The sequence below is a fragment of the Mus caroli genome, unplaced genomic scaffold (genome assembly GCF_978045245.1).
Source record: "Mus caroli unplaced genomic scaffold, Mus_caroli_1 scaffold_5, whole genome shotgun sequence".
Lineage (NCBI taxonomy): Eukaryota > Metazoa > Chordata > Mammalia > Rodentia > Muridae > Mus > Mus caroli.
Genome location: NW_028227260.1, coordinates 95,752,873 through 95,775,078, shown reverse-complemented (window position 1 = coordinate 95,775,078; position 22,206 = coordinate 95,752,873). Strand labels below are relative to the sequence as shown.

Below are 22,206 nucleotides of genomic sequence, written 5' to 3'. Positions count from 1 at the left end.
AAGGGGACTCACCAGGGGGAAGAAACCTCGGAGCCCTTGCTTCCTGGCCTTGATCAGGAGACAGAGCTGGAGGGGGCACCACAGCTTTCTGATGCCCTTCTGTGGAGACCCCTGAGCACTCTGCGGTCCTGAAGTCTATTCTCGAGGGAGAGAGGGACTGGCCTGCATTCAGGATGTCACCTGGGGACAGCCAAAGGCAGGAGGAAACTGGACACTAACTCACAAACCCCAGACTCAGAGGATTGAGGTGGGGTCTCCTGTGCTGGGGGAGCAGGGGTGTATTGGGGATGGGTAGCAGCAGGTGACGTCACGCGAGGCCCCAGGTTGCCCAAGGCCTAGGCAACAGACATGTCGTGTGATCCTCATGCGCCAATGGCCCAGCTGTCTCCCAGGCGACGCAGAGGGTCTGTGCTCCAGCGCCACAGCACCCCCGCCCCAAGTCCGCACTGCAGAGAACTGTGGCGAGCCGCGCCGGCGCATTGGACAATGTGCGGGGACCAGAGGGCCAGAGAGAGCAAAGGAGATGGCAAGAGACCCTGGAAAGGAATGGTGTTAGACCCCGCCTCCTCTCTGAGCAGTCTGGGAACCTCGCTGTGGGACTGAATTGAGGAAGCATCTTGCCTTAAGAAGAGGTACCAGATTCCAGGAGGAAGCGGCTGGCCCAGGCAGCCCCCTCTGCCCAATCCGGTGGGACTGCTGCAGCCTTTGGGTTGGGGAGGGGGCTGCAGTGGGCCCAATCCGGTGGGACTGCTGCAGCCTTTAGGGTGAACAGGAGGCTGCAGTATGTAGTGATGGGGGCCTATAGAAGTGTCTTTGCTGGAGGCAGGTGGAGGCTGGGTGTGGTAGGAGCCTAGACCGGAGCAGGAGTGGGGGTGGGGCGGGGGAGCGCATTAATTTCCTTTGGCCCTATTTACAGGCTCTAGAGACCCGGAGGAGCTACAGATCTCCTGGGACTTGCCTCAGATTTATGTGCATCACATCCTACTCACCCCCACCCCCACATTAGAGTCTTGAAGTTGGGGCCATGCCATTGAACCTGTTGCAAGACTGGTGTAGGGGGGAGCATCTGAACACCCAGAGGTCTATGCTGATCCTGGGGATTCCAGAGGACTGTAGTGAGGATGAGTTTGAGGAGACTCTGCACGAAGCTCTCAAGCATCTGGGAAGATACAGGATCATCGGCAGGATGTTTAGGAGGGAGGAAAATGCCCAGGCCTTTTTGGTGGAACTTGCACGTGATTTTGACTATGCTTTGGTGCCTAGGGAAATAGAAGGAAAGGGTGGGCCCTGGGAAGTGGTTGTAAAACCCCCTCATTCAGATGATGAATTTCTTAATAGACTGAATCACTTCTTAGAAGAGGAGAGGCGAACAGTGTCAGACATGAACAGGGTCCTTGGGACACACTCTAATTATTCACCTACCAAAACGACTATATCAGCAGATTTCTGGGTCTGGGCTCAGACTCTAGGTGCAGTGATGCAGCCTCTGCTAGAACAAATGTTGTACCGAGAACTAAGAGTCTTTTCTGGGAACACCATATCAATCCCAGGGTTATTGGCCTTTGATTCCTGGCTTGAACACACCACTGAGATGTTACAGATGTGGCAGGTACCTGAGGTAGAAAAGAGGCGGAGGCTGATGGAATGCTTAAGAGGCCCTGCTCTACAAATTGTCAATGTGCTTCGTGCCAATAATGCTGCCATTACAGTGAAGGAGTGCCTGGAGGCCCTGCGGCAGGTATTTGGCTCTGTGGACAACCGAAAAATCGCCCAGCTGAAGTTTTGCAAGGCTTATCAGGAACCAGGAGAGAAAGTTTCTAGCTTTGTGGTGCGTTTGGAGACCCTGCTCCAAAAAGCCCTAGAGAAAAATGCAATATCTCGAAAGAATGTGAACCAGACCCGCCTGAAACGAATTTTAGGTGGGGCTATCCTTTCTGCAAAACTTCGAGAGAAACTTAAGATGCTGAAACAGCGTAGAAGGCCACCTGGTTTCCTGGCCCTAGTGAAGCTTTTCCGTGAGGAGGAGGAAGAGTGGGAGGCCACTAGGGGTTCAGAGAGGAGCTGCTATGAGGGGCTGGAGTTAGGCCCAAGTCCCTCTAACATAGGGAGTGAGGAGAGAGCACTATTTGTTCCGGCCTTTGGCAGTGTTCTTGAGGCAAGGCCTTACCAGGGTTCCCACCGCCACCGCCACAGGAGGAGAGGCCAGCACAGAAAGGGAGGTGTGCCCAGGGATGATTCTCAAGGCACAAGAAAGCAGAATTATGACACATTCTGCTATAGTTGTGGGGAAGATGGCCATATCAGAGTACACTGTTTTAACCCTTCCAACCGGACCTTGGTGAAGCAGAAGAGACAGGCTGCAATGGACAAGGGAAACAGGAGCTGGGCTTGGGAGAAGAGCCATCCCAAGCCCAAGACCAAGTAGGCTCCAGGGAACAGGGTAACCTTTGTTCCCGTAAGCCAAGGAGAAAAAAGAGATATTTGAAGGAGGGGGAAGAACAGCTCAAAAAAATCGCAAAGGATCTTAGAAAGGCACAGGGGCAATGTAATCAGGCAGAAGTCAAGTCCCCTAACTCAATACCAGCTGGAGAAAAGTCTAACAAACAAAACTACATTGCATTCAACTCAATAATGACCAGACGCAAGACCTCTAAGATTCACCAGAGAAGGAAGCCTCAAGGAACTGCTACAGATTTGTGGGGCCACAAGAACTCAGATGGGGGTGTCAGCAAGGCAAAGGCAACCTCAAGTCCATATGGGGTGTGGAGGAGCCTGCTACAGGGTTGTCTTGGGCAGAGGACACCAGTGCCTGGGAACAAGCACGGCTAGGCAGGGAGACAGTACCCAGGAGAGGAGGCCGCAGGATCCAGCCTGTCTTCAGGATCGTCTACACTGCTCTAGGGGAGCCCCATGAGGGCAGCACCCTTGAGTCCTTTCGTGAATGAACTCCCCCCACCCCTGTGAAACCTGCAGGTCTCTGGACCCAAAGGACCTGGGAGGCAAGTGCCAACACAAGGCAGTTTCCTTCTTGACACCCTGACAGGACACTAGTGCCTGAGAAGAGCCCCAGGCTGGGGCACATGGCACCACAGGGTTAATGCCCTCAGCTGGCCTGAGAGCCTGGGAGTGTGCAGGACAGGTTTTGTGTGAGCAAACAGGAGCAGCAGGAAGAGGACTCTGTGTGTGGGGCGGGGGTGGGCAGGGGGCGGGCAGGGGGGGAGAGTTTGTCTTGCTTTCTTTTGTCCAGGGCTGCTGGAGAATTCCAGAGAGCAAGCAGGGACAGCCAGGTGAATACAACTCTGCCAGGCAGCTGCCAAGGCTGGCCCCAAACCCTGCCGACCTGGAGGGTGGCCTGGCAGCTTTGCCGAGGTGCCATCCTCCATCTGCCACTCATAACCAAACAGGTGGACATCACAGAAAAGGCCATCTCAAGGGTTCTGCCAACTGCCTGGCTCTCCCAACACAAATGCCCCTTCCTCTTCCCTTTCCCCTCTTCCCCTTCCCCTCTCTCCCTTCCCCTGCCACTGCTGTCCAGAGGCAGGCTACCCCCTGCCCTGGAACCCTGCCCCCTTATCTGTTAACCTCATAGTGACCCAGCTCTCCAGTGAGTCCCTTCCCCCATCTCGTGCTTACCCACCATCAGCTGCTCCTGTATAAAGCTGTGAGTGAGGGCAACTGGAGGCCCTGACTACCTACCTGGTCAGCCACTTCTACACCCTGGCACGTGTTGTGAGCTTCTGTGCCAGCCTAGGCTACACTAGTTGCTCTCCCACCCACCTGGTGTTGTGAACTCCTTGTCAGCTTTCCTGGTGTACATCTAGGCCAGCTGCCTGCTGCTTGTTCTCTTGCAGATGTGTGTGTGTGTGTGTGTGTGTGTGTGTGTGTACGCGCGCGCGCGTGCGCGCGCGTGTGCGTGTTTTAACCTGATCAGGTGCTCCCCGGAATTCCTGAGCTTGGTCTGGCAGCCAGCAGGAACCATGGATGTTGACAAGGGACTGGCTGATGCTCATCTTATGGTTAATTTTAGTCTGGGACAGGAAGACCTGAACTGGGCATGGGTAGGGCCTGGGGACTGTGCTGTGCTGTTGTTCCCCTCCTGTTGTTCCTTGTGACTATCATTCCTTGGGTTGGTGGGGGTATTCCTTGCTTTGCTTTGCAGTTTCTTGTGAATATCCTGTGCCAGAATAGGGCAAGGCCACCCTACAGTGGCAATCCCTTGTGAGAGTTCCCAAAAGAGCAATGAAAGTTTAAGAGGAAGCTCTTGGGCCTTTGGGAAGGGAAAAAATAGCCGAGGGATTCCACGGTGGTGGGCAGACAAGGCCCATCCGAGAAGCTCCAGGAGGCGGCCCAGAACCTGTTGCTTCTAGTGGCTGTGGAGAGGTCCTGTGTTGCTAACCCTTTCCCTTCAATAGTTTCAGCAAGTGTTTCTGTTCAATAAACTTCATAAATGTTCCAGCTGTTTCTGGCTTCTTCTCATGCTGGGATGGGGTGGGGAAGGATCAATACTCACACATATTCAAGGCAGAGCTCATGCGTGCCTATGCAGTTCCCTGGGTGAGTGGGAGTCAGGTGAGCAGGTGCTCTCTCTCCAGGGTGGAGAGAGAGAGTGCTTGCCTTGTTTCCCAGGGAACTCAGGGAGGGTCCAGGAATAAGTAGGTTAGGCTTTGAAAGGCATTGAGCAGCAGGAAGGACCCAGGATGCTTGGAAATACAGAGGGAAGAATGTATCTGACCTGGAATATCAAATGTGTCAGTGTGTGTGAATATATGAATATGTATGTGAGGGTATGTCAGTTAGTGATTATATATGAGTGTCCAGTTTATCAGTTTTTGTGTATTTGAACAGACTAATAAGTGATTGTATATTAGTGTGTGAAAGTATTGAGTTTGAGTTTGTGTTGTGTGTCAGTACATGTTAGTCAATCTGTTAAAACAGGAGCAAATGAGAGATGGATGTGTATTAGTGATTATGTATATTTGAGTTTTAGTACAAATTTTCAAGTGTTAGCGAAAATGTGTTTTGTTGTGTGAATGCATGTTTGGGAATATTAGTGTGCTTCTTAATGAATGCATATTACTGTGTCAAATATGTCACAGTGTGTGAATGCCTGTCAGTGAATTTACGTGCTTCTGAGTACATTCATGAATGAATGTGAATGAATGAGTGTGAACAGTTGACTATAGAAATGTTTGTCGTATGTATGAGAATGAATAACAACATATTTGTGTGTTCATGTATAATGATGTCTGAAAAGGCATGCAAATTTGTGTGAATGAATAATGATTGTTCAGATTTCTTATTTCTTTAAGGAATTAAATGACAGTGTTGAAAAGAAAGCAGAACAAGAGGCAATTGACTTTCAAAACAAACAAACAAACAAAAAAAACAGCCAAGAGATCGCAACCGAACAGAGTACGTGAATTAATGAGAGCAGCCCCCAGAGTAGAATGCCTATTAGCTAGGCTTCATCACTCATGTTCTAGTAATGGAACATTCCTATTTTCAAAATTTTCCACCACTGTTTACTATTGTTATGGCTTTGTGTAATTCAGTGTATCTTTACCTGGATGGCTTTGTGGTTATTTGTTTTCCTTTCTTCTAGGTAAGCAACCAGGGCTAGAATGGTTAGGGCACACTGTTAGGCACATACTTGACTATATGTAAAGAAACACCAAACAGATCTTCTGACCTGATTGTGTCAATTTACACCTTGATCACAAAAGTTCTCTTTTCCTAGGTTCTCCAAAGACATTTACAAGGTCAGCTTTGAAATTTTAGCCAATCTGTTGAATGATTCATTACAGTATATTACTGTGGTACTTTATTTTTAAAATTTTTGTGAATGTGGTATTTGTGTGGACGCTAGTATTTGTGAATACAGATATATACACACATGGAAGCTGAAGAACCATATCAAATATCTCCCTCATTTTCTCTCCACCCATTTTATAAATTTTAAATAATTAATTTTACAGTACAAGTCTTTTCTGTGCACCATATGTATACTTGTGGAAGTCAGACTAAGGAGTCATATCTCCTGGGAATGCAGTTAAGAATATTTGTGAATCACCCAGTGTGGGTGCTGGAAACTGAACACAGATACTCTAGAAAAGCAGCAAGTCGTCTTACACACTCGCCAACTACCCAGGCCTAGCACCACATTTTTTTAACAAAAGGTTTCTCACTGACCTGGAGCTCACTAATTTGGCTCAATGTCTAGGGCCTTCCAGGGATTTGTCTCTATTGCAGTGGTTCTGATATTTTAGGCCTGTACAGCAGCACTAGCCTTTTACCATAGCAGCTAGAGATCCAAATTCAGGTCCTAATTACCTTACCTTATCATACCTCCCTCCTTTCTCCTTCCATTGTCCATCAAAATAGGCCCATTTCTATCACACACACACATACACACACAAACACACACACATATGTGCATTGTATAAATAACATACACTCAATCTAGAATCCATATTATGATTATTAATTATTATTAAAGAAATAATACTAAATGCCCACAGGGTCACAGGAAGTTTGCACAAAGGGAGAAGTTCTTCTAGATAATGCAAACTTTAGACAGTAAAATGATCCCAGCAAGGAAGGCCTCATTTATTCCGGAGGAATGCAATTCCACTTGGAGAAAATGGGGGAGGCTGAACACAGCCTGTTTTCAATGCTTCTACACAATGGGACACAATGAGACAAGTGGCCTGGACTACACTGGCCCCATGCAGGAACACAGGTGACAGCACACCTCCACATGGCATGGGGCCATTTGTGTCTGAGAAGGGGTGAAACGTCAGGGATGTCAGAAAGAGAATGCAATTAAATGACTCATCCCAACAAGTCTGAAACTATTTCATGTTTATTAAATCAAACGTTCCCAAGTAAGGATTTCCCAGGTTATACATACAGGAAATCACAGGACGCTAGCTTTAACTGTACAGGAGACCTCATATATAATATCCCTGATGATCCCATAATACATGCGCGATAAATTTCACAAACAAAACATTCTCAGTAAAGTTTTTCTGACACCTCAGAGATGTGAACAAAAAAGTGATAATCACTACAATAGCAGTGTTGTGTCACCATAGATTTAGAAAATATCATGAAGTCATTTCATGGCGGTTGAGCTTCTTTCTTCAAGGTGTTACGAGAAGAGCAGGGATAGAAGTGAAGATTGAACACCATCCTTTTCTTCCTGCTTGTTTACGTGAACCTTGGTGTTATTAAACATCTAATCAATATTTGTGTGTATATATATATATACAAAACATCTAATTAATATCGGTATGTATATATATGACATATATTTTAGGAAAGAAATTTAATGCTCAAATTAATCCTAATACTCCATTTAAAAAATATTCTACTTACAGTTTCTTCAGTAACTTTCCTTTCCAAGTAGTCCATGTGTTTTCTGGCTTCCTCAATAATAGCTTTTCGGCGACAACTCTTAATAGCCTGTAGATTCTAAAGCCAAAAGCCATGTTTAATTAGAAGCCATCACTGCTCATCTCGGTTCACAATTGTGAACAGTTACAGTTCAAAATCAGTATGTATTACAATAAATGGAATGGACAGTAATTAAACTAAAGTAAAAGTACACTCTATACTATATGAAAATCAAAATATCCATCACAGAAATATGGGACTGCATTGCTGAGTACAATATTGGGACAAATGGGAGATACAGAAATTTGTGTGATCATGATGAGAAATGTTTATGACCATGACGGAAAGTTCAACAATGAATGGATTAGGACACACTACATCAAACCTGTTGCACTAAGCAGAGTGCCTGGGTGAAATGTACCTGTAATTCCATCACTCCAAAATAGCGGCAGGAGGATCACTGCAAGTTCAAATAAAACCACTGCATAGTGAGTTCCAGGCTAGCCAGGGCCACAGAGAGAGATACTTTCTATAAACAAACTCTTGTGACATGTGGTATAGAAAAATTATAAAACTATTTAATTATTTCTTTCATATTTCAGTAACTTTAAGTGAATGCAGAACCAGAACCAGCACAAAACTTTAGCATTAGAATTGATGACCAACTTGCTGAGCTATGCAAGTGAAATGAAGCTTAATGCCTATGGCTCAGTAGAAAGACTAATATTTCAGTAGGAAAACAAAAGAAGAGACAGGAGTAGCATGACTGTATGGTGATGCTATAATGTGCAATCTGGATATAATAACAAAATCTTATAGGCAGAATAGGAAATGCATACACATTGGAGTGGGTGTGGGGAGGAAAGGGAAAAGGAAGAAAATATGAAGAAGTTAAAGATGATGACAGAGGAGAAGGAAGAGAAAGGAAGAGGAGGGAGGAACAGAGAGGTGGAGGAAGACAGGGGCGGGAGGAGATGTCTGAGCAGTATGTAGTATTATCACACACAGAGAATGGAGAGTACTCAGGAAAGTGCAGCCCTGACTGAGGATTAGACTAACAGCTACCTCAAACCTGCAGTGTGATTCTGAAAAGCTTCCCCCACAAGGACTACAGCCTGATACCCACGACTCAGAGGCACTTCAAATTGGCTGTGCTGCATACATGTATTCCAGTGTACACCAAGAATTACAGAACATGGAATCAATTCTTTCGACGCGGCTGTTTGGACCTATATCAATTAGCCTGGATGAAGGAAATTTAACAGGAACACAAGGCATTAAACAACTACTCAGAAAGTGAATTTGAGCGTTCAACAGTTAATGAATTCCAGAATAACTATACAAATGTACTTGGCCAAGTTCAATGAGGCTGAGAAGAATTGGATAGGATGCATTGAAAACAGTAGATAATTCTCAATATACTGTTATCTTCACTTACAGCTTTGCTTCATCATGCTGAAGGGCTTTGTCTTATCATTCTAATTGTCCACGGGGAAAATTATGATTAAAGTTCAATAATTCAGAAAGCACAAGGAGTCAAGAAACAAAGGGCCTATAGACTTCCTACATTGATTTGTCACTCTCCAAAAGAAATCTGATGATGGGAGAAAGCTATGCTATAAAAATCAGAACTTCCGCTACATAGGGCCACAAGCCTCTTCCGGTCAGAAAAGCACTGGGGCAGCTGGGGCGCAGGGTCGGCTGACACTCGCCAGCTACCCACAACACCCGCCACAGGATCTTAAGACTTCTGGTGAGTGGAGCACAGCTTCTGCTCCAATCCAATTGCGCGCGGGACCTGAGACTGCATTAGTTAAGGAAGCAGAAACCGGCCTGAGTAGGGCCACAGGCCTCATCCGGCCGGATCAGCGCCGGGGTAGCTGGAGCACAGGGTTGCCTGACACCCGCCAGCTACCCACGACCCCCACCGCAGGATTTAGAGACTGCTGGTGAGTGGAACACAGCTTCTGCTCCAATCTTTAAACAGTGACAACGATAACAACTAACCCCAGAGATTACCAGATGGCGAAAGGTAAACGTAATAATCTTACTAACAGAAACCAAGACCACTCACCATCATCAGAACCCAGCACCCCCACTTCGCCCAGTCCAGGGCACCCCAACACACCGGAAAAGCTAGACACGGATCTAAAAGCATATCTCCTGATGATGGTAGAGGACTTCAAGAAGGACTTTAATAACACACTTAAAGAAATACAGGAGAACACTGCTAAACAGGCAGAAGACACTAAAGAGGAAGCACAAAAATCCCTTAAGGAATTGCAGGAGAACACTGCTAAAGAGTTACAAATCCTTAAAGAAAAACAGGATAACATAATCAAACAGGTAGAAGTCCTTACAGAAAAACAGGAAAACACATCCAAACAGATGATGGAAATGAACAAAACCATACTAGACCTAAAAAGGGAAGTAGACACAATAAAGAAAACCCAAAATGAGGCAACACTGGAGATAGAAACCCTAGGAAAGAAATCTGGAACCATAGATACCAGCATCAGCAACAGAATACAAGAGATGGAAGAGAGAATCTCAGGTGCAGAAGATTCCATAGAGAACATCGGCACAACAATCAAGGAAAATGGATAATGCAAAAAGATCCTAACTCAAAACATCCAAGAAATACAGGACACAATGAGAAGACCAAACCTACGGATAATAGGAGTGGATGAGAATGAAGATTTTCAACTCAAAGGACCAGCAAACATCTTCAACAAAATTATAGAAAAAAACTTCCCAAATCTAAAGAAAGAGATGCCCATGAACATACAAGAAGCCTACAGAACTCCAAATAGACTGGACCAGAAAAGAAATACCTCCCGACACATAATAATCAGAACAACAAATGCTCTAAATAAAGATAGAATACTAAAAGCAGTAAGAGAAAAAGGCCAAGTAACATATAAAGGCAAGCCTATCAGAATTACACCAGATTTTTCACCAGAGACTATGAAAGCCAGAAGATCCTGGACGGATGTTATACAGACACTAAAAGAACACAAATTCCAGCCCAGGCTACTATACCCAGCCAAACTCTCAATTAACATAGATGGAGAAACCAAAGTATTCCACGACAAAACCAAATTCACACATTATCTCTCCACGAATCCAGCCCTTCAAAGGATAATAACAGAAAAAAACCAATACAAGGACAGGAACCACGCCCTAGAAACAACAAGAAGGTAATCCCTCAACAAACCTAAAAGAAGACAGCCACAAGAACAAAATGCCAACTTTAACAACAAAAATAACAGGAAACAACAATTACTTTTCCTTAATATCTCTTAATATCAATGGACTCAACTCCCCGATAAAAAGACATAGACTAACAAACTGGCTACACAAACAAGACCCAACATTTTGCTGCTAACAGGAAACTCATCTCAGAGAAAAGGATAGACACTACCTCAGAATGAAAGGCTGGAAAACAATTTTCCAAGCAAATGGCATGAAGAAACAAGCTGGAGTAGCCATTCTAATATCTGATAAGATTGACTTCCAACCCAAAGTCATTAAAAAAGACGGGGAGGGACACTTCATACTCATCAAAGGTAAAATCCTCCAAGAGGAACTATCAATCCTGAATATCTATGCTCCAAATACAAAGGCAGCCACATTCATTAAAGAAACTTTAGTAAATCTCAAAGCACACATTGCACCTCATACAATAATAGTGGGAGACTTCAACACACCACTTTCACCAATGGACAGATCATGGAAACAGAAACTAAACAGGGACACAGAGAAACTAAGAGAAATTATGAATCAAATGGATCTGGCAGATATCTACAGAACATTCTATCCTAAAACAAAAGGATATACCTTCTTCTCAGCACCTCATGGTACCTTCTCCAAAATTGACCACATAATTGGTCACAAAACAGGCCTCAACAGATACAAAAATATTGAAATTGTCCCATGCATCCTATCAGATCACCATGGACTAAGGCTGATCTTCCATAACAAAATAAATAATAGAAAGCCAACCTTCACGTGGAAACTGAACAACACTCTTCTCAATGATACCTTGGTCAAGGAAGGAATAAAGAAAGAAATTAAGGACTTTTTAGAGTTCAATGAAAATGAAGCCACAACATACCCAAACTTATGGGACGCAATGAAAGCATTTCTAAGAGGAAAACTCATAGCTCTGAGTGCCTCCAAAAGGAAACTAGAGAGAGCACACATTAGCAGCTTGACAATACACCTAAAAGCACTAGAACAAAAGGAAGCCTATTCACCCAAGAGGAGTAGACGGCCGGAAATAATCAAACTCAGGGGCGAAATCAACCAAGTGGAAACAAGAAAAACTATTCAAAGAATCAACCAATCAAGGAGCTGGTTCTTTGAGAAAATCAACAAGATAGATAAACCCTTAGCCAGACTCACTAGAGGGCACAGGGAAAGCATCCTAATTAACAAAATCAGAAATGAAAAAGGAGACATAACAACAGATCCTGAAGACATCCAAAACACCATCAGATCCTTCTACCAAAGGCTATATTCAACAAAACTGGAGAACCTGGATGAAATGGAGAAGTTCCTAGACAGATACCAGGTACCAAAGTTGAATCAAGATCAGGTTAATGATCTAAACAGCCCTATATCCCCCAAAGAAATAGAAGCAGTCATTAATAGTCTCCCAACCAAAAAAAGCCCAGGACCAGATGGGTTTAGTGCAGAGTTCTATCAGACCTTCAAAGAAGATCTAATCCCAGTTCTTCACAAACTATTCCACAAAATAGAAACAGAAGGTACTCTACCCAACTCATTCTATGAAGCCACATTTACTCTGATACCTAAACCACAAAAAGACCCAACAAAGATAGAAAACTTCAGACCAATATCCCTTATGAATATTGATGCAAAAATCCTCAATAAAATTCTTGCTAACCGAATCCAAGAACACATCAAAACAATCATCCATCCTGACCAAGTAGGTTTCATCCCAGGGATGCAGGGATGGTTCAATATACGGAAATCCATCAACGTAATCCAGTATATAAACAAACTCAAAGACAAAAACCACATGGTCATCTCCTTAGATGCGGAAAAAGCATTTGACAAGATCCAACACCCATTCATGATAAAAGTCTTGGAAAGATCAGGAATTCAAGGCCCATACCTAAACATGATAAAAGCAATCTACAGCAAACCAGTAGCCAACATCAAAGTAAATGGTGAGAAGCTTGAAGCAATCCCTCTAAAATCAGGGACTAGACAAGGCTGTCCACTTTCTCCATACCTATTCAACATTGTACTTGAAGTCCTAGCCAGAGCAATTCGACAACAAAAGGAGATCAAAGGGATACAAATTGGAAAAGATGAAGTCAAAATATCACTTTTTGCAGATGATATGATAGTATATATAAGTGACCCTAAAAATTCCACCAGAGAACTCCTAAGCCTGATAAACAGCTTCGGTGAAGTAGCTGGATATAAAATTAACTCAAACAAATCAATGGCCTTTCTCTACACAAAGAATAAACAGGCTGAGAAAGAAATTAGGGAAACAACACCCTTCTCAATAGTCACAAATAATATAAAATATCTTGGCGTGACTCTAACTAAGGAAGTGAAAGATCTGTAAAATAAAAATTTCAAGTCTCTGAAGAAAGAAATTATAGAAGATCTCAGAAGATGGAAAGATCTCCCATGCTCATGGATTGGCAGGATCAACATTGTAAAAATGGCTATCTTGCCAAAAGCAATCTACAGATTCAATGCAATCCCCATCAAAATTCCAAATCAATTCTTCAACGAATTAGAAAGTGCAATCTGCAAATTCATCTGGAATAACAAAAAACCTAGGATAGCAAAAACTCTTCTCAAGGATAAAAGAACCTCTGGTGGAATCCATGCCGGACCTAAAGCTCTACTACAGAGCAATTGTGATAAAAACTGCATGGTACTGGTATAGTGACAGACAAATAGACCAATGGAATAGAATTGAAGACCCAGAAATGAACCCACACACCTACGGTCACTTGATCTTTGACAAGGGAGCTAAAAACATCCAGTGGAAGAAAGACAGCATTTTCAACAAATGGTGCTGGCACAACTGGTTGTTAACATGTAGAAGAATGCGAATCAATCCATTCCTATCTCCTTGTACTAAGGTCAAGTCTAAGTGGATCAAGGAACTTCACATAAAACCAGAGACACTGAAACTTATAGAGGAGAAAGTGGGGAAAAGCCTTGAAGATATGGGCACAGGGGAAAAATTCCTGAATAGAACACTAATGGCTTGTGCTGTAAGATCGAGAATTGACAAGTGGGACCTCATGAAACTACAAAGCTTCTGCAAGGCTAAAGACACCATCAATAAGACAAAAAAACCACCAACAGATTGGGAAAGGATTTTCACCTATCCTAAATCAGATAAGGGACTAATATCCAATATATATAAAGAACTCAAGAAGGTGGACTCCAGAAAGTCAAATAACCCCATTAAAAAATGGGGCTCAGAACTGAACAAAGAATTCTCACCTGAGGAATACCGAATGGCAGAGAAGCACCTGAAAACATGTTCAACATCCTTAATCATCAGGGAAATGCAAATCAAAACAACCCTGAGATTCCACCTCACAGCAGTCAGAATGGCTAAGATCAAAAATTCAAGTGACAGCAGATGCTGGCGAGAATGTGGAGAAAGAGGAACACTCCTCCATTGTTGGTGGGATTGCAAGCTTGTACAACCACTCTGGAAATCAGTCTGGCGGTTCCTCAGAAAATTGGACATAGTACTACCGGAGGATCCAGCAATACCTCTCCTGGGCATATATCCAGAAGTTGTCCCAACCGGTAAAAAGGACACATGCTCCACTATGTTCATAGCAGCCCTATTTATAATAGCCAGAAGCTGGAAAGAACCCAGATGTCCCTCAACAGAGGAATGGATACAGAAATTATGGTACATTTACACAATGGAGTACTACTCAGCTATTAAAAAGAATGAATTTATGAAATTCCTAGCCAAATGGATGGACCTGGAGGGCATCATCTTGAGTGAAGTAACACAATCACAAAAGAACTCACACAATATGTATTCATTGATAAGTGGATATTAGCCCAAAACTTAGGATACCCAAGATATAAGATACAATTTGATAAACGCATGAAACTCAAGAAGAATGAAGACCAAAGTGTGGCCACTGTGCACCTTCTTAGAATTGGGAACAAAACACCCAGTGAAGGAGTTACAGAGACAAAGTTCGTAGCTGTTATGAAAGGATGGACCATTTAGAGACTGCTGTATCCAGGGATCCGTCCCATAATCAGCTTCTAAACGCTGACACCATTGCATACACTAGCAAGATTTTGCTGAAAGGACCCAAATATAGCTGTCTCTTGTGAGACGATGCCGGGGCCTAGCAAACACAGGAGTGGATGTTCACAGTCAGCTATTGGATGTATCACAGGGCTCCCAATGGAGAAGCTAGAGAAAGTACCCAAGGAGCTAAAGGGATCTGCAACCCTATTGTTGGAACAACATGATGTACTAACCAGAACCCCGGAGCTCTTGTCTCTAGCTGCATATGTATCGAAAGATGGCCTAGTCGGCCATCAATGGAAAGAGAGGCCCATTGGACTTGCAAACTTTATATGCCCCAATATAGGGGAATGCCAGGGCCAAAAGAATGGGAATGGGTGGGTAGGGAAGTGGGGGGCGCTATGGGGGACTTTTGGGATAGCATTGGAAATGTAATTGAGGAAAATATGTAATAAAAATATTAAAAATCAAAAAAAAAATCAGAACTTCCCCCAAAACAGTAAGTATAATTTTAGACAATGTTACCAATGTACCAACTCCTGCTTTGAAAGGAACCCACAACCATGAATGACTCCTTAAAGGAGACGCTCATTTAGTAGTTAGGTTTACCTGACATGGTAACACTAAAAAAAAAAAAGAAAGAAGAAGTTTAAAGGTATAAACACACTATAAATGAACCCCAGTATGGAAGGGAAGAGAGCCAGTACTTTTATTTCCCCTCTCAAGAAGATGACCAACACACCTTCAAATGTCGATCACATAACTCCTTAAATTCTTCAATTTTCTGCATATGAATACTTTGAAATTGTTGAAAAAGTGTCTGTTGCTCATCAAGGATATTCTGCAAATATAAAGCAATACGTAACACTTCATTAAAGTGACAGCTCAGCAAAAATAATTCAATGTTTAATGTAGACAAGATAGTTTGAAACAAGTACTTTTGACATCTTGACATTTCATTCGCTTAATATGAGGGGAATGCTAGGGCAGTGAGGCAGGAGTGGGTGAGTGGGTGAGCACTCTCATAGAAGCAGGGGCAGGGCCATTTTGGCCTTTCCAGTAAGAGTAGAGCACACAGTGCCACACTACCATGGTTATATTCTTTAAGACTGACTTCAGACACTCCCCTGTACCAATATAAGGATACACATCTAAAACAAATCTTTGAAAAAATTCTTTCAGATACGTATGGACTTCTTCCCTCCGTCCACTCCCAAGAAACTAAGGCACAGATGTAAATTGTTTTTCTGAGGTAGCATAACTAGCAAGAAACTGGACGGTGACTGCCATACACTAGGTTTTTGACTCCAGAGTCCATGCTCCCGACCTGAGCTGGGCTGGACAGCATCTCCATACCCTCAGTAGTCCCCCTTCTGCTTCCCCACCTTTGGAAGTCAGAATCCCCAGGGAGCAGCTCCATCCTCCACCAGGAAGAAAGGGCCCCCAGAGACAGCACTGAGTCCAGTTACCTGTCCCCCAAAGCCCATTCTCATCTCCAGGCTAAAGGTGACTCAGTCACCATCGCAGGTCCATCACTGCATGGGAACCTTTCCCTCTTCTCCTCTGGGACAGGGCAGGTCTGAACTCCAACCACACTGGCAGCTAAGTCTCCACCTGCCCCTCCACAGCCCAATGAACTGCTCTCACTCCACATCCCTGATCACTGTGTCAGAAGGCTACGTGGGGTCCTCCTACTCTTGGTATCAGCACTGTGTCCATCCTGAAGGGTCCCCTCTCAGGATACAATCCCATACCTCCTCCTGCACACTGCAGACAGTACCTGCTCATCCCTCCACGCCTGTACCATGCAGGCTCCTAACCCATCAGTAGCCTTGTCATCTTCCCACAGAAGGGGAAATAAAAACCAAGTCAGGGAAGATGGCCAGTGTCTCCCCTCCACATTAACCACCCTCCTGGTCTCCCAGAGCTCATGTCCTGTCCCTTCCCTCCAGACCTGCTGCAGGAAGCCCCTGTTGCTACCTCTGAGGCTGACGAAATGGACTCCTTTCAAGCTAAGCCTGATACTCACAGAGAGTTTTTCAGCCTGTGTCTTGATTTGGTCTACATCTATATTCCACATCATAACCAAAGTCAAAAATTGATGAGAATAGTCCTGATAAAGTTTCTGCCTGTAAAAGACAACAGTGAACACTGTGATATTCCTACTCGACCTGAAGAAAGCACATTCAAACACAGCAGGACTGACTTGCCCTCACTAAAGCTACAGAGGGAAGACTGGGAAAGGGCATCTAAAATATTCTGACAGGGAAATGGAAAATGAGGTGGATTATGTGGTTTTACACCAACAGTTTCTGTTTCCTGTTGGATTAGAAAGAAGTCACTTCAAATACCTTAGGTTTATAACACTTAGGGACAAGTATAATTAGTATCTGAGTAACATTCCACAAGTATTCATCTTCCTGAGAAGCACAGCTTCTCTTTTATTTTCTCCTGCTGAAGAATTGGTTCTGTGAGAACGCATACCCATGACCATCAGAGAATTCTGCAGAGGTTTACCCACTGTTCCTCCCTTAAAGGCAGGGCATACATTTGCATATTTGTAGTTTACTAAAGGGTCAACTCTGTTCCATAAATGTCTAGATTATTCTTCTATAAGATTCATCTCTTTTTTCCATATGATTGAGTATCTGCTATATGGAATGTGTTTTGAGATACTCAATGACTCAATGTTAAACCGAGCATCACGTTCAAGGGTGGCACACAAATTCTTTATGGTGAATAAATTCAAATATATTAAATTGACAAGACAAAAAAAGGTCATCTTGACTGACAGCTAAGCAATACAGCTTACTCTGGGTATAATGTGGCAGTATAAGCTAAAAGGAGTTAGTTTCTATACAAAACCCAAGCCCTATGAAGGTTTGACCAGAGGCTCCAACAAACAGAAAATAACAGCTCGTCCTTAGAAACTGGTTTATTCCCAAGTACTAAGAAATGTATAAAATAGGAAAGCCCAGAGTCTTACCTTCGCTCATGCTGGACTTTCAAGAAGTGGTCAACATTCCACTTAATGTTTTCGACAGTTTTATTTACGCTCACCCCATACTTTCTCTTCCTTTCATTTAGAGGTTTCTTACTGGGCCCTGTATTGAAAATCCTTATAAATATTTATTGTTCAGTTCATAAGGTAAATACTACTGCACTCCTGTTAGAAAAAATCTTTGGTACCAACATAGAACCACCCTTTTAAAAACCAAGGGTATTCCACTCCTTCTTTTTAGTGGAAATTTATAGCAGCTACCACTGTAATTTGAAAAACTGATACTTGTACTTTAAATGTATAACACGGTTAGAGAGATTTTCCAAAATGTACAAAAATATTTTCAGAAGTATTGTTTAATTTCTCTACAAGAAATCCTTTAAATCGTAGCTTTAATCAATGCACAAAGCATCCTCCAGTCCAAGCACACATTAAGCAGAACTGTTGGGCTGATTTATGAAAAATGTGAGAGCATTCCATTTACATAGTCTTCAAATGTTCACAGATTATTGCATGGTGAAAAGAAATACTGTATTTAACGTAGTCATTGAGGTTTTTAGAAAAATATAACAGAAATCTAGATAGTTGAACTGTTTAAGGAACAAAACGAACTGACTCATGGATAACTCTATTGCCAACCTGAGGACGGAAACCAGAACCTTGAGCCCAGTAGGCAAGTGCTTTCCTACTTAGCTAAAACCCTGTTATAAATCCTGGACAATTTCTAAATTGAGGTCTATCATATCAAGAACTCTAAATTAGTTCTGACTTTTCCGAGTTTGACCTTTAACACAGATCATCTGACATAGCAGGTCAGAGCCAGACTCATTCTGATTATACAGTGCTCACATATTAACATTTGACTCTGCACTGTGTGTGCTGTTTATACAATGTAAGTAAACCGTAGTGAGCTGTTTCAGAGTCCTTGATCCTCACTACCCCGCCACACAACAAAGAAATGAGATAAGACCATACAGTAACTGACATTTAAAAAATACAAACAAACAAACAGATTTTGTCACTTACTTGTGACAAAATCTGGAATATAGATAATTTCATCCAGTTTTCTAAGATTTCACAGTATATAAATAAACAAAACAAAACAAATAAACAAACCTCCACCACTTTTGGCCATGATGATACATGACTTTAACCCAGCACTTACAGGGCAGAGGCAGATGGATCCCTGTGAATCAACAGGCCAGCCTGGTCTGATACTGAGTTCGCCTGGGCTACATGGTGAGACCCTATCTCATAAGCAAAGCATAGCATAGCATAGCATAGCATAGCATAGCATAGCATAGCATAGCAAAGCAAAGCAAAGCAAAGCAAAGCAAAGCAAAGCAAAGCAAAGCAAAGCAAAGCAACTGCCGCCATTTTTAAGCACAATACTGCTCACCTTGCATGCACAATCAAAATCTCTCAAGTGAATTAGTAAAGAGCACTGTAACAGGGCGTATAGAAGAACAAGTTATGAAACTCACTCCTATTACCTACTGATGAATAATACTTCCTGGCATCGAAGCACTTTAGTTTTTAAAAACTTTCTAAAACTACTAATGGCTCCTACAGATACACCAGGATTTTTTTTTTTTTTTGCCATCATTTTCTGTATTTTTAGCCTGAAAGCATTCCTACTGGCTTTGAACTCAATGTAGATAAAACACCATGTTTCTTGTGGAAAGGAGTGTCCTCTGTCTCAGAATTTACACAGAATATGTGTTACAGGAGCAGAAGTGTGCTTTTCTGAAGTACATTAGCAACAATGAAAATTCCCTTCACATCACCTGGCTTTGGTCCACCTGTTTCATGGGAAGAACTGCTTTCCCCACAAGTTTCAAGGGCCAGATTGTTTCCTGCATTGAAGAGAAAAAAAAAAAACCAAATAACTTTCAAGTTACGTCTGCCATTTTGATCATCGTACATGAAGAAATTATGTGCACTAGGGGTTTGTGCTAGATGTATATATACATCAAAGTTTTTAGAACACATATAAACTGAATCATGTTTGTGTAGGTGAGAAACAATGAGACACTGGGGACAATTATGGCAAAGACCTCCAGTTTCTAATCATTATAAACCATGCCGTTACTATGAGACATGTTGGCACGGGCCAGGAGAGGCTCTATGATCCTTGCAGCTCCACTAAGGGTAAGAACACCACTTGGGAACCATAAGTCCCACACACACATTCTGAAAACAGTTTTCATGTTTGAAATGTGATGTGATTCCCAAGAAATTATCTGTGCTCCACCTAAATGCATCAGACTATACTTTGGGGACAGGGCAGAAAGGATCTTGTAAGCATCCCGACTTTTTGTGTTTTGTGACAAGGTCTCACATAGTCTAGTTTGGTCTTGAAATTCCAGGGTAGGTGAAAATGACCCTGGGCTTCTGATCTTCTTGATTCCACCTCCTGAGGATTAGAGGCTTAGACCTCCACATCTGGTCTTATAGAGTGCTAGGAGCTTCTTGCATATTAGGGAACTGGTCTCCACTCTTGGGGCCTACTCCCTCACCCCCACCCTCACCCTGTGGTGTTTTACCTGGGTTATTTTCTTGAAGCTGCTGTGAATCGTCAGATGGCAGAGCAGGAGTCACCTTTGGTTGCTTGGGAGGTCTGCCCTTGGTTTTGGAAGCCATGACTATACTCTCCCTGGGCTAGACAGGAATCCTGAACATTGTATGTGCAAAGACACATTAAAGATACAAGGAAGCTAATGAAAGCCACAGGAAGAGGCATCAGGTTTCCACAGGGTTGGGCCTGAGTGTCCCTTTCTACTTGTGCTGGAGGAATGAACTGGAAGGGATCGAAAAATAAAAACAAAGAAACACTGCGCCCCCCACCCCAAATGTGTCTCCATTCCCAGCCCCTCAGTTCCATCCTTCCTGTGCCAAGGGTAAAATGGGGGCTTACTCTACTCCCCCACCCCTAAACCCTAGTCGCCTCTGCTCAGGTGACACAGGCCAGGGCCCCACCCCCTCTCTCCAGATATTTGGCATGAAAATGAACTGTTCTTACCTGTAGTTGGCACTTCCTGTTGAGAGCTGTACTTACTCACCAAGTGGATTCCAGGTGCACCTCAGGGCACCCAGTGATCCAGGAAAGCTAGTGACAGGCAAAGGGTCACGAATTGTAGGTACACACTTCACCTACCACCCTCCACACTGTCCTGCTCAGTCCTCCCGGGACCTTTGGCCCTCGCGTCCCTTTCCCAACCACCCTCGGGTCCCGTCCAGTCCTCGGTTGAAGTGAGAGTCCAGAACAGAACTTCACAGGTTAGCCTGGTTCTCACCTCCTCCCAATCCCCAACCTCCTCCCTCAACAGCCTTGAATCCACTCCAGCCTCACTTGGATTACCCCGGGGGTTCCTTTAGAACATTTACCAAGGCCGTGAATCAACCCTTAGCCTCCTCACTTTGATTAACACGGGGTCCTTTACCACAGCTTTGTTCCTTCGTTCCTTCGTTCCTTCGTTCTTCCTTCGCTAGGGTTAGTACTTCCCTTCCGTTCACCTTCCTCTGACACTGCCTCGCCACAATCGCCTCAGAACCTTTTTCCTCACAGTAAAAAGCCCCTACTAGGTTAGGCCCCGCCTTCCTGCGCATATGCCTCTCTGATTGGCTGGGACAGTGCGCATGCACTTGAGGCTGACTTGACCTCGCCTGCTGAACCCCAGCCCCCAGTTGAGGTTTATGCGCTATTGCTGTAGTCTTACATGCCTATTGCCCACCATATTTTCTGTAACAAGTCTTTACAGACTCTCAATTTGGCAAATGATCCAAGGACAAGGAATACAACAAGACTAGCCCACCGCCTATGCTTCCTTCCCTATTGATAAATGGGACAGTACCTGTCTCCTTCCTGCATCCTCCTTTAAACCACACTTCCTCCCAGAGGAATAGCTTTACCGCTTAGTCCTCCTATCTTAAAAGTCCCTTTCCTGAGCTGGAGAGATGACCCAGTAGTTAAGAGCACTTGTAGTTCTTATATAGGTTGCGAATTCAGTTCCCAGAAAACACATAGCAGCTCACAACCATCTGTAACTCCAGTTGCAGGAGATTGACGCCCTTCTAGCCTCTTCAGGCTCCTGCATACATGTGGTGCATACACATTTGCTCAGGTTTACATAAAATAAATACTTTGTAAAAGGAAGAAAGACACAGCACTGGTTGATGTGTTTATAAAAAGACAAAGAGAGGGGGGATATGTTCTATGGAGGTGTGGCAAGGTTTCGGGGGAAAGGGGTGCTTAAGTGGGCCCATGCTGAGGCATCCCTTACCCCTGGAGGGACCAGTCACACAATGGTATAGTATAGAATGCAGTTTATTTGGAACATGGGGAAGGGAGGGAAAGGGAGAGAGAGAGAGAGAGAGAGAGAGAGAGAGAGAGAGAGAGAGAGAGAGAGAGAGAGAGAGAGAGAGAGGAAGAAGGAGGAGGAGGAGGAGGAGGAGGAGGAGGAGGAGGAGGAGGAGGAGAGCGGAGAAGTGGAGGCCGGCCATGAGCACATGGAGAGAG

At 43.8% G+C, this 22,206-nt stretch overlaps 2 protein-coding genes across 2 annotated transcripts; one reads left to right on the top strand and one right to left on the bottom strand.

Annotated features, from left to right (window-relative positions):
- Window positions 1-376: 376 nt before the first annotated feature.
- Window positions 377-3,158, top strand: Pnma3 (PNMA family member 3). Its single transcript, XM_021154985.3, has 2 exons — window positions 377-632; window positions 917-3,158. The coding sequence occupies exon 2, from the start codon at window positions 1,025-1,027 to the stop codon at window positions 2,423-2,425; it is 1,401 nt and encodes a 466-aa protein (XP_021010644.1). The 5' UTR covers window positions 377-632; window positions 917-1,024; the 3' UTR covers window positions 2,426-3,158.
- A 3,981-nt stretch (window positions 3,159-7,139) lies between these two features.
- LOC147004719 (X-linked lymphocyte-regulated protein 3A-like) lies at window positions 7,140-20,369 on the bottom strand. Its single transcript, XM_085837715.1, has 7 exons — window positions 20,234-20,369; window positions 19,475-19,543; window positions 17,673-17,790; window positions 16,716-16,815; window positions 15,429-15,527; window positions 7,378-7,473; window positions 7,140-7,219 (listed from the first exon to the last, which is right to left on the bottom strand). The coding sequence occupies exons 1-7, from the start codon at window positions 20,328-20,330 to the stop codon at window positions 7,151-7,153; spliced, it is 648 nt and encodes a 215-aa protein (XP_085693841.1). The 5' UTR covers window positions 20,331-20,369; the 3' UTR covers window positions 7,140-7,150.
- Window positions 20,370-22,206: the final 1,837 nt, after the last annotated feature.